Below are 13,635 nucleotides of genomic sequence, written 5' to 3' on the forward strand. Positions count from 1 at the left end.
GGGTCGTAGGGCGCGACCTTTGTCGAGCTCCGGGTCAGCAGGGGTTCGGCGGGCCCAGAGGCACGCGTGTAAATTCGCGTGTCGCTCTGCGTGCTGCACCCCAGGCTGCCCTGGAATGCGAGGGGTGGTGGTGGCCAAGGGGGCAGGAGGCGCGGAGGTGGCTACAAATTGCATCCATTACTCTTGCAGCCGCGCACCGCTCCGCAGCATCGCGGCGTCGCGCGGGGGCCGCGCGGCGATCCTCGTTGCAAACGGCGCCGCGTCCGACTATTGTGTATGAAATGATTATGGTAGCGCGGTATGAGGTCGCGGGGTCGCGCGAGGCCGTACGTCACTTAGATTGGCCCGCTGGCAGTTACAAAAGGCAAGAGGCGCGCGCGGACGGCGCGATTATGCGAGCTCGCGGCGCGCGTCGATGTCGGAAGCTGGGACCGCGCGCTCTCTTTCGTCGGGCCGCTGTCCCGCGACGGCTGTCGTCGAGAGACCGTTTGAATTTATGACCGCGCTCACATTTTCGCGTTACTCTTCGCCAAAGTAGGACCAGATAGAGCGGCGTCTGCCGCCCGTAACAATGGAAAACTCCCGCGTGCGATCTCCAACGTTACCCCCGTTGAAGCGAAGTTGACAGCGAATTTCGTTGCTTTTCTCACGTTGCGCGGAATGATCGTGTCAATGAAATATTGCCCGCCCCAGTCTCTCCTTCCGTATTTCGCGTAACGTACGATCGCGTTGCGACAAGGAAGCTTGTTTTTTTTGTCTTTTTTTTTTGGGGGGGTAAATCATATTTTAGATAAATCAATATGTTCGGAAAATATAAACTTCTTCTTTTTTTTTTTTTTAACCGGGCTTTTAAATAAAACAGAAGAAAAAGTCAAGTTTAATCTTTTTCTCTCTTCGTAAGAGATTTTTTTTTTCTTTTTATCAATTTGGAATATACGAAAAATTTTAACGCAAACGAAAAGTAGTAAAATATTTTGAAACTAAACTTTTTAAAAAGTAGAAGTTAAACCCGAAATTTTTGCTGACTGTCTGACCTCTTGAACTCGCTGATAGCATCTTTTTTTAAACTTTTTCTAAAACTGGTTGGAGTTTAATGGGTCTTTCATATTTTACGCGTAAGATGACAAACATTTAATAATGTAAAAATCAAGTCAATTGACACTTTTAAAATTTATTCTACAAACAAAAAACTTAATCTTTTTGTAGAAATACGTCGATTGACTTAAAATATCTAACCGCATATTTTTTGTACATTAATACTATATCGTTACGAATACTGAAATATCCATGTTTTAAATCTTCGTTTACCTAATGACTTTCGAACATCCCACAATAATTCTAATCAGCTGATAAAGGCGCGTAAATTATTACGGTGTAATTAAATAAAACTGCCATAATTACATGCAAAGAAGAGATACGATACAAACGCTATAATTAGCGCGCCATCCCTTACGCGTTGCAGCAGCGTGGGCGCCATTGAGAGCGGCTGGCGCATTCAAGCTCGCCGTATTGAACGGCAGCCACATTTCGAGCCGGCATTTCAACAGAAATGCGGAGTCCTTTTACGTTGCATCGCGCCCGTCCGAGCACTACCGTCCGGTCAATCCGTCTGCGGACGTCGCGACGCCCCCTTCACCCCCCTCCCCCCCCTGAAAGAGGAAGGGAAACATGACTGAAGGCTCGCACAAAGCCGGGCTTGCTTAATAAGTGCCTACCCCTTTTTCGTGTTTCAGAGCTCGCCCTTCTCTGCACCGCGCGCACGGGGTAAACAAAAGAACTTCTACCGACAAAGGGCCCGCCAAGATTAGCCCCCGCGGGCCCTTTCGCGGCAACCAGCGCGAATTCGCGAATTCCTTTTTTCCGACCGCGGGATTAGCGGGGATTAAAAGAGAGCCCGGCTAACGCCACCGCCGACGGTGTTATTTATCAGTTCTTTCATTAAGATGCGGAGAAATTGTTGGCTACGTATTGTCAGAATGTCAATTATCGGCTGTTACTTTAATTACTGCGCGAGGTACGCGGATCAGCTTTCCACGTGTTGATACGCTTCGAAAATCTTGGCTAAAACTCACAGGGAGATAATAAGAGAAATTAAAGCTCGGCCGGCTTGAGATCGTAAAAAGGAGGAAAATATGGTAGGAAAATGTAACGAAGCATTGTTCAATGGACAAGAAATATATAAAAGGGATATTTTCTATGAGGAGCCAGAACGTATTGCGGCGGAAATGTTATGAAGAGACGTAGAGAAATGAAATGTTAGAAAGATGGAAGGTAATCGTAAAAAGTTAAGAAAGGGAAATATGGAAGGTACGTGCGGTAAAGAATGAAAAAAATGGTAACGCTAACAGGAAAAATGTGTCAGGTCCGCGACGCTAATGATGAATACACGTCCGGAAGAAATAGGGATGGAAAGCGATTTTTATTGCGCGCTCGGGCTGGGATGCGAATGCGAGAGTAACGCACGGGGACGACGCTGGGAATTATTTACGCGAAACTGAAATACGTCGGAAAAATTACTCCCTGCGGTAATTCCATTACATTAACCGGCTTCGCGGAAGGGAAGGTTAAAGCGGGTTGAAGAAGTAAAATATTTGCCGAATAATTTATACGATGGCCTCAAAGTCGACCGCGACAAACGATCTATCCGTTGGAGAGGCCCGGAAAGACAACCCCCGGCCGCCGCTACCATCGCCGCCGCTTGTTTTGCTTCCTACGGCCAAGCGCGCAAGTTTTAACTGCGGCTATAAATAACGCGGCGCAATTAAAGGGCCCGACCCCAGCAAAGAGTGTAGCGAAACGATGGAAATGATGTCGTGTCGTGGGCTAATAGCGTAATGCGTGCATGTCGAGTCTAGCTCGAGCCGGAGTCGGGCCGGGCGAGTCGCACTGGCTGGTACGAAACTCACCCGGGCGCGCTTTTAACGGTCGAACTTGTAACCGCGCGTGTACACGGTGATAACTTCCGCCATCCTGCGTTCTGCGAGCGCAGTATACGAGAATCAGCCGCGCCGACCTGTCTCGAACCGTCGTTTTTTATTCTACTTAATCGGCCTCATATCCATGGAATGCCCGAGCGCGCATCAATTCTACTTCTTTTCACCGATAACTTCAAAGTAAAAAATTTAAAAAAAAAAAGATAAATGCCTGTAAAAAAAAAAAATTTTTTACCTGAAGTGATGGGAAATGAAAAGGGATGCCTCGCAAATTAGTTGCGATTATTAAATCGTAATTATTGCAGCAATTACGAATTGCTGTAGGGAGTATTGTAATTTCACGAGAGCGATTATCGCTTCGTTATGAAACGTTATTAAATAATATTAAGAAGCATGTTGATTAATAAGTATAGATTAGATATTGTTACGTTGTTAAATATTTTACGAGATTTATCGGCCTTGTGTAAATTCCATAATAAAATTATCGGTCCGATACGATTGGATATCGAAATATGCCCGGTCAAGCCCACGTGCAACATTAATTACTCGATCTGCAAGATCATAAATAAATTGATGAATTAACAATTTGGCATCCCTTGTGATTAACGGTTCGCGGTTATAAAATTAATAGGCCATATTATCAGCGATTTTCACAGTCTATCAATTATTCTTGACATTACTGAATAATAAAATAATCGTTGTCGTAATGACATATCAAATTAATAAATTAATTCCTTCGTGGTTTTAACCTAATATAAAATAGCGCAAATTAATATTTTTAGCATTTCTTTTCAAATATATTAGAAAAGTCGCCAAGTAGAATATAGCTTCGGCCATTCGTGGGGAAATATCTATTTCATTTTAATGGGAAAATCTTGTAGGACGATCCACCGTGTGGATTACATTATTACCGAGTGCGTTAACACCGCGGATCATTAATACGGACGTGCGCGCGTGAAAACAGCGCGAAAAATCCGCGAGCGGCGTCGGCGGCGGCGGGGCGACGTCCGTCGTGACGTCGCGACGCTGTCGGCGACGAAACGTCACGGACAATGCTCGTTTTATTACGAAGTTCGGCGACGGAGAAACGGCCGATTATTATTCGCCTCGCGTTGTCATATTCCATTAGCGTCGCTGCCTGTTACAGACTCCGCTCAGCTTCGCTCGCGATCGCGCTCGCGCTCGTTCTCGCTTTCTCCCGTGCTCTCGCATTCCCTGTCGCTCGCTCAACCGCCGGGCGGTTAGTTCGAGGAACAATTCACAACGCGATATAGGAATCACCCTTCAACCGCGTGCTGGAGATGACATCGATACTCGACTTCCTCTCTCTCTCTCTCTCTCTCTCTCTCTCTCTCTCTCTCTCTCTCTCTCTCTCTCTCTCTCTCTCTCTCTCTCTCTCTCTCTCTCTCTCTCTCTCTCTTACTCTTTCTCTCGCTCTCTCTCCTTCGTTCTCTCTCCACGTCTCTCTTTCGCTGTGTCACTGCTCTCTCCCGCACCCCCTCTCTCTTTCTCTCGCGGCGCGTTACTGCATCCGCGTACACCCGCGTATCGACTAAACTTCGCGGCGACGCCGACGCCCGCAACGATTAGCTGCGTCGCGGTGGCGAATGTCGGGAGTTTCGTTCCGCCGCGCTGCATTTAACCCCTTGACGCTCGGATTTTCTCTTCCGCCACGCGTAGAAGTGGATTACCAATAAATCAATCCGCCGTAGATATTTCGATCCGTAGGAAATTAAATCGAGAAAAACAATCGACACGGCCGCCGGTCGTTCCCGCGGTATTTCGCGACAAATAATTGCACGGTTTTATTTTCTACGTGTATATAAATAGGATAAGAGCGAGTTTACACTTCGTTCGTAAGGGCATGAGTTTTTTGATTTTTGGTACCTTTACATGCTCTCAGGCATGTTCTTAGATGCAACCAATTAAAAAAAAAAAAAAAAAAAAAAAAAATACGTAAGCAGATGTAGACTCGAAACATATGAAAATGTCCTAAAGTATAACATACATATATGTATATTTGCTTTGATAATAAAACTGTTAAAAAATCCACAAGATAGTTATCGTATCTTACAGACATATTAAAGAAATTTTTATTAATGTGTTCGTTCTATAAGCAATTGGCAAACTCGTTTATTTAATTTTGCATTTATTCGACAAAATATTTAATATTTAAAGGCTTTACAAACCAAATTTCGGTATTTGCATGAAACCGAAGATCGACTTTGCTTTAGACCTTCAAGTAATCTTACTCGGCGTCTTCAGTGGCTTCGTGAAATACCCCTCGGAGCTCCTCTTTCTCTAATAAATCAACCCCTCTCTCCTCAACCTTCTCAAAGTGCAACAAACATCTACCAAATCATCAATTTTCGGACGGCCTCATGAAATGCTCGCGGACCGACGTGTAAACAATTTGCGCAAGTAGCCGCGATAATGGAGGAGCACAAGGATGAGGGGGATGAGGATAAGGTGCGGGGCGGTGGCGCTGAGAGAGGGGTGTTTGGTTAGCTCACACAAAGGACGAAGCGCACCGCTGCGCACACAACGGAATCAGCCAGCTACTCTAACAAGGAACATCCACAAACCACCCCTCTGTGAGAGAGGGTGGAATGGCGAAAGGACGGTGGTAGGGGGTTGCTACAGGACCTCAACGGTTTGCGGAACGTCCGGAAGTTAGCGACACGGATACGAGCAAGCGTCTTGCAGGGGTGGCGGGCGAGATGGAAAATGTTTTCGGGATGAAGTGATTTGTGGCGGAGAGGTGTGTCCTTGAATTTATGATCATGTTCAAAAACTTCATCCAAAAGAAACTACTAGCTTCGATTTCAATAAAATTGAAAAGGACCGTCTCACCCACCGCGTTCTTATTTCAAGCGTTTTTACCTCGACGTTTCGATTTCTTGTCTTTAATTTAATTATAACGAGATATTCCTCGTTTTATGTATTCTACTTTATATGTTATTAACTTTTCTTTTTTTTTATAATTTATCCGTCTGTCTTCTTATTATTTGTTCAATTTCACTTCTTTCACTTCTTCCATCACGCCTTGAGAATAGAAGAACAACTCCATCGAATTGGAAAGCTGTTTCTTCGCTTTTATATTAGTTTTTCTTCGTTCTATCGCTTTTTCCGCTTTCCTTGCCTTTCTCCCTTTTTTTCTCCTCTTTTCCCTTTATCTCTTGACACTTCCTTCCTTATCGGTTCTGCCGTTCCATCTTCTTGCCTCCGGCAGGTATCGCTATCTCCGTTCTTTGGCATTCTATTTCTTCCTCTCTCGGTATCTCTAAACACCTTCGATTTCAGAAGTATACAACATATCGTCTCCCTACGTGCTTCTTATTTGTTACACCATTGTCCAAGTCAGTTATATTTCATCCTCTCTTCAATAGAGATAGTTTCACTTATTACTATTGATTTTTCATTTTTCTTATGATGGCGCGCTATTGCGCTTGTCGCGGAGTGTGCGGGCAACTCTCTCGCAGGTCTTAATGACTTCGTTTCAACACTATTGGCAATTTCTCCGATCTGCATATCTCTGTCCACGTCCGCTGACGTCTGAAGAGTTATCGTGCGTACGCGGACCGTAAGCTGAACAGAACAGCGCAGAACAGGCGTGCGGATCAATATACCTGCACACCTGTTGCGCGACTTTTGAATCACTCTGTACGATGAATACGGCGGCCGTCTCAGTTTACCGCCGTGACGAAAACAAGAAGAATGCGAAAGCCTTGTCGCTTGATCGCCCGCCGCGCTGCGTCGCGGCGCATTCATTATCAATCTCGCTACGGGCCGGCTCAAAGGCAGTGAAATTAATAACTGTTTGCGGAAACGCTGAGCGGAAACTTCGCGCTTCGCCGTGGCCGTCTACGTTTTATTAATCCGCGTAAGCTGCGGGCGGACTGCGTGGCGGTGTAGCGCAACGATGAGAGCGCATTTTGCGTTTATTATCTTGGCGCGGAGCTTGGGCGTCCGCTAGTCGATACGCGAGAGCCGCGCGCTCATTATGTTCGACTTCTTTGTTTTTGAAATGAGAAACGTCGATAGGAACGTCGTCTGGGTAAACTTTAAATTTTTAACAAATTATGTTTGAAAATAAGCGGGATAAGGTTCTCCGAGAGGTTCAATTCACTTCTGACTTGTTCGGTTCAGATAAAATCAGTAATTACTTATCAGATTAGAAATAAATTTGACTTTTCTTATTAATTATCTAAAGCGCATTAGGTAACAGGTCTCGGTTATTATCACGTAATAAAAAGAATATATCTTTATATGTATATAAATCCGTCAAATATAAAAGTTATATTAATACGAAATTAAGTGATCTTGAGTTATTCTATTTATGTATTATTACCTCCTAGTGTTCTTTAAATACTAATCAAGAAATAATTGTTTTCAGACGTGAACATGGTGGCCGAGCCAAAGCCTCATCAAACTGGACGCAAACGACAGAACGTTTCCAAAACGGGAAACGACTGGTAAGTTTTAAATTTTTACATTTTATATTTTATATTAATATATATTTTTTTTATGAAGAAACTTGTAAAATTTTTTTTTATCCATTACATACGTGTAATATATACACGCATAGTATGAAAGAATATCTTTATTTTCTTGCGGATCTCGCATGAATATTGCGTTTTCGCGAAAAATTGAGTCTTTCTAAGCACTGATACGCCATAAATTTATTATGCGCGTACATGGGCGTCGTGTGTAACGCTATGAAGCTATCTCACGTATTTGTACGAATTTGCCAACAATCTACTCAAAGTAAGATCCCGGTGTTCTTTGGCACGTAGTTGCACCATCTTATCTTATCTGCTCGATTTTTCCCAGCGCGGCGCGTATAAATCTTCCAGTGAGAGGAGTTTCATTCAAAGGACCGCTTTATCCCAAGCCTTAAGGTGCCGACGAACCCTAAACTCGATGTATAAACCCGAAAGCGCCGAGAACGTATTTTACGCGCAAAACGTGACCGCGAATTCACGAGCGGTCGCATGTTTGCGGAAGTTAACTTGCGCGAGATAAACATACGGAATAAAAAAAAAAGCCCGTAATTGCATCGTATTGCGCAGGAAAGATCCCTCGTATCTTGATCAAGTGTCACATTACTATTTCATGTAAGTCATAAGTATGTAAAACGATAAATCTAATGAATCACCGAAAAATATTAAGGATCATATAAATTAATTTACGGAAATATATTATATAAAAATGTGGAGTGTTTTAGGTAGAAATTTTGAAAATTATATATTTTATATTTCGATATATCAGGAGAATTATTACTGATATGTGATATATTGTAATTTCTAAGAAAGTAAATTTATCTCTTTTAAACTTAATTTGATTTATATTTAATATCGAAGCTTTGTGTCTTCACGATAACTGACTATCCCCAGACTGTGCATGTGCCTGAAACGTTAATAGCGTCGTCGGAAAGTATGTTCTTTTTCACGCGATGGTTAAGAATTTAATTGAGGCTGTGTTTCAGTAATCTGGCACAATGCTCGAGGAGCACGGGAAGTATTTCGACGTAAGATAAAAAAAAAAAAGCGGGGGAATGGTAGAGACATTCTCTAACAGCTGATGCATTATCCACGACAGATAGCGTCGTGGCAAACGTCGATACCTTTTCACGAACTAAGTCGCGTACCTTTCCTTTTCTCCTTACTAGCTCTGTGCCATCTTTTTTTTTGTTTTCTTCTTTTTCGTTTCCTTCCGCTTTCGGTAAAAGAGAAAAAGAATTCGACTACTTTCCGATTTTGCCAATTTAATTGATGCCAATTTTCAATCGTCCACAATATAATTTTGAAGTTTTAAGGTCGCAATGAAAATGATTTTTTGATAGAAATAATACTAATTTCGCAGCATAATTAAATATGACTTTACTAATCTACTACTTGTTCGAAAAGAAGAAACGACTAAAGAATAGATATGATTAATCCGCATTAAGAATAAGTTATAAACAACCAAATTATTCGATCATATTGAAATTAATACTCGAGTAAACTTTGAATATAACAAACTAAACATGAAACAGTTTCACAGATTAGTTAAACTTTGTTTTGTACAGTAAACGCTACGTAAGCATACATTTACGTAGAGCAAGGTGAACAACCTAAAACATCAAAATGATTCTATATACTGTTGGAATTAAAATGAAGTGAGTTACTGCAATAATATTATATATATATATATATATATATATATATATATATATATATATATGCAAGAACAGAATTATTTTTAAAAAGTGTTATTTTAAGATACATATAATATATAATTACTTTATTTCTAAATGTTTAAAGAAATGTTCTGCAATTTTATTCTTTTAAATTCTTGAGAATGAAATAGAAGAATATTACAGTATATAAACTGAAATTGAAGATACGCTCGTAAGAGGGATCGAGTCGTCAAAGCTCAAGAAATTGAGTGGAATGCTACCATGAATTAACCATCTCACGAGTATTATATATATATATATATATATATATATAAGTAGTGAAATGGTTTAACATCAAGATAGCTTCTTTGAAGAAATACAGAATCTGAAAGATGTTGTGTTCATGCTCCGTTAGCAAACCTTAATAAAACGGAAAAATTGGGTCAGAACTGTCAATATATATTCTGTTACGAATATATGTATTATGAATATGTGAAGTTGTTATTGGATATATATCTGCAGACGTAAAAAAAATTTTTGTGAGAAGTTTAAGCGGGATAACGTGGAATCGTCCATATCGATATATTGGACATACATCTAAGATAAACTACCGTTTGCGCAATCGAATCAAATTTCGTAAGGCAAAGTCCCGCCGGAATACGATAGAAAAACACGACATCTCGAGAACGTCGCGTAATATCTGCACGTTGGATTTTTCAGATCTTTCCTCTGTCGCCCCTTTTAATGCAGCTGTCAATCTCCCGCGTCCTCATCCTGACCAGAATTCCAGCCTGTGCGCGATCTTCTAACTGAATATCATGCGTCAAAAGCCATTTTCAATGTGGAAAAAAAAAGAAAAAAAAACGCAGACTTAGAATGCATCGCACAGTACTGAAATTCACTCGCTCTATTTTTTTACTTATTATTTTCATCGTGCACCACGTCCCAGTATTTTTTTTAAGCGATATATAATTTTAAAAAATCCTATAAATGTGTATTTCACATTTTCAAATTGAGTTTAAATATTATCCACTACAGCGCAATGTACGAAATTACAAAAATAATTCCTTTGTCCGTTCATAAATATACATTCTAACATTTTGCGTTCTACTTTAATCAGATTAGAGATTTCTATTTTTTATTTTACGTTCAAAGAAAACCTTTGACATTTTTTAAAACATAACTTATTAAAAGTTTATACAGTTTGCCATTGAATATTACATATCTTTTTGTTTAATAATACAGCTGACGAATACTAACCCGTGACTCGTAGCGCGCTAGTCGTTTTTGATAAAAATTTAATTACACATATTTTTTCGCGAATTTTATTATCAATATTAGCAACATTTTAACAATAAAGCTCTTTGTAAATTTAAATTACTGTTTTTAACCTTTGCGGTGGTTCTAGTTCTATAGAATGCACTATGTATACACAGCCATAAAGCATACCGATCGATTTTTATAATGACGCTAGAACGAAATAAAGAATTATAAACAGACAGCTTTGTATAGAAATAATTTGGTTCGCAAAGGTACAAAATATAAATTATTATATGTGAATCGGTTGAAATTTTACATTAAAAGGCTGATTGAAATAACATTCAAAATTGCTTGCTATTCGGAGATGAAAATGTCAATTCAGTTTTAACAAACAGATCATTTACCTGCATATAGAAACCAATCGAGCTGCGCGTTCGTGCCCATTTATTAGAACGGAATATTATTTCAATTTTTAACATGACAAACGTTTATATGTATATACATATTTTTTTTTTTTTAACTTTTATAATAACACCTACATATACAGTTATTATTTGTTATATTGTATCGAGTAGTTTAACGGAAAAATTGTATGACATTTACTTTAATTTTTAGAAAAAGTATTATTTTAAAGCGGGTCCAATCATAGACGTCGCGTATCCCTCGTATTTTGAAAGAATATATGTATAATCCCTACGTATCTTTGATGATTTAACTTTCTAACTTAATTCATTCGAAAATATTACCCGACGAGTTAATTCACTTTCCGTGTAAGATTCATCTTCCGCGTAACATTTTATAAGCTAAATTATTTCGCTCGGTGTGTCCGTTGATAGCCGCGCCACAGTCTTTACCGCCCATTTATTTCTATTTATCAAGCCGATTTAATTATGAATTCGAGCCCGGTTCCGTTTATTTAAAACGGAGACGCGTGTGCGAATAAACGCACGTGTGTAGCGCCGATGTCGATAATCCGCCGGGTCGGCAAAGCCGCGAAAAATATTCCGCCGACGTTTCCGGGATTCACGCGGGGTATTCGGGACAATTTCAGGATATCCGCGGGATTCCCGGCTATCCCCTGCGCCTTCCCGGGGCTCTCGGCGTACGTGTTACGGAAGCAAACAGGTCGCTTAACAAGCCGGAAGAACAATAAAAATGCGTCACCTCATTAACCGCTCCCAATTAGTCGCAGGGCGACGTCGCCCGGCGCTTAATGCAACATGTACCGGGTGTCCTGCGGAGTTGAGGTGGCATTATGAACATAGATTGTGAGCCTTACTTTCGTCTACTATTTTCTTTTCTTGTTTTAATTATCGCAGGAATACATGATCTAATCTCCCTTACGGCGCAGTGCACGTAACTTTTTAGGATTTTTCTAATTAATTAATTTAACCAATTAATGAAAAATGTGCGTGGCAATAAAAGGTGATAAGTATTTTTTTTATTTATTTTTTTTTTTGGTCTGTGCCGTATATAAGTATCGCACGTGCTAAGAATAAAAATCCCTTGTATATTACGATTAAAGTGAACAAGAGTATTTCATTTTTTTTTAAATAATAAATGTAACAACGTGACGATTTAAATAATTACACGACGAGATAACGCTAAAAAGAACGGCAAAACGTTGAGAGCAAAATGTGGAATAAAAGTTTATTATTTTGCAAAATGTATAGAATCGAATTCTCTACGATTCGGATCGCGTTGAGAGCCTTGAGTAAGATCTTTGAAACGGGGAGGCAGGAAAGCCAAATCCGACCTCGTCGAGACGGAAATCGCAGTGAAACGCGAATATCGCAGTTACGAGAATTACGCGTGAATTGTTCGGCTCGGTTTCGAGTGCGCTTCAGCACGCCATTCAAGCAGGATCGCCCGTTCATTGTCTGTCCGTTAATCCTCTTCCCGCACCCCCTCCATCGAGATCACGTGATTGCAAATTTTTAGCGAATCATGCGGCGAGCGCCACGAAGTTTTAACAATCCACGTTTCATCCTTGTCATATTCAATTAGCTACTACCGTCGATTTTAATATGCATCTATCGCATTATCACGCACGGTGTTCATTTATTGATAAAACTATTTTTTAAATCAGATTTGTTTAGACATTTTAAACATCGCTTTTATCTTTCGTTCAACAAAGGCAAATTATTATTTCAGGAAGTTGTGGTTAAGTAAAAAATGTCTGAATAAATTCAAAATATTTAAAAAAGTAGTAAATAAAAATTAGAATGGTAATAAGTATTTTAACTTTTACAGAGCTACCTATATCAGTAAATTATTATTAACAAGGATTTCTATTTACAAGCGTACTTTACTAACATAGCACCGAAAAATTAAGATAAAGGAGCGGCATTATTTCTGCAGATGAAAATACTGCCTTAACGTGTCCTTCCTCCTTTTCCTCTCGCTTTCAACTCCTTCGTGCGTTCATTTCCTGCGGTTTGTGTAAATTAGGTTTGCTTGTTGCAGCAGGGCGTATAGTAACGTAGTGCATTTTGTAGAGCGAGACTTCCTACCCGCGACTCGAAATAGTTTCATGTATTTCTCAGCTGAATAACTAGAATAATTATTTGTAAATTAAACGTGTACACAATTACGCTGCGCTATCAAGATATTTTTGTTCGACCTCGAATAAAGATTCCAAACAGTGCGTTTTATAAATTTCGCAGCTGTACTTAGTTCAGATCAAATTATTATTTTTTAAATATAAATTTAAGAACGTGCAACGCTTGTCTCATTTGGTAATCTAAAAATTAAATTCAAGAGGCACGGAAGAGAGAAAGAGGGAGCTAAAGATTTCAGCAAATGCGTCATAATCGTTCTATTAAGGAAATGAATAAGAAAATGTAGTCGAGGGCTTTTGAAGTGGCCTGTAGACGTTAGCTTGCCCTCGCCAACCCCTTTAACGCCGGACATAAATATTAATAAGCGAGCGGTGAAATTCACGCTTATCGCGCTACCGTGAAGATTTACATGAGATAACACGACTTTCCTTTTGCGGCATGCGCGCAGGTGTGTCACCGGTGTGTGTAAGCGTGTGTGTGTGTGCATGTGTATGTTTCCAGCTTCAGAAAACATGTCAACATTTACATACAAGGCCGGATAAGCGAGTCACGGGGATCGTTTTGCAGCTACGCCGACTTCTATCGGGCTTGATATCTGCCGAGCTTTATTACGCCACCCTCGGAGAATAAATGATGAAGACAGACGAGGAGTTGGGGGTTACTAAATAGTGCCGTGAGAGTGACACGCACTGGTTGGTAGTGGACGATACTTTTCTTGCGA

At 40.3% G+C, this 13,635-nt stretch overlaps 1 protein-coding gene across 1 annotated transcript in view; it reads left to right on the forward strand.

The window, feature by feature from the left end:
* Nucleotides 1-13,635, forward strand: part of LOC139102313 (uncharacterized) — a 67,277-nt gene that overhangs the window by 23,708 nt on the left and 29,934 nt on the right. Inside the window, exon 3 of the mRNA XM_070656124.1 lies at nucleotides 7,330-7,408. Coding sequence (XP_070512225.1) covers nucleotides 7,330-7,408 — 79 coding nt within the window. The remainder of the gene's footprint in view (nucleotides 1-7,329; nucleotides 7,409-13,635) is intronic.

Source organism: Cardiocondyla obscurior, linkage group LG04 (genome assembly GCF_019399895.1).
Source record: "Cardiocondyla obscurior isolate alpha-2009 linkage group LG04, Cobs3.1, whole genome shotgun sequence".
NCBI lineage: Eukaryota > Metazoa > Arthropoda > Insecta > Hymenoptera > Formicidae > Cardiocondyla > Cardiocondyla obscurior.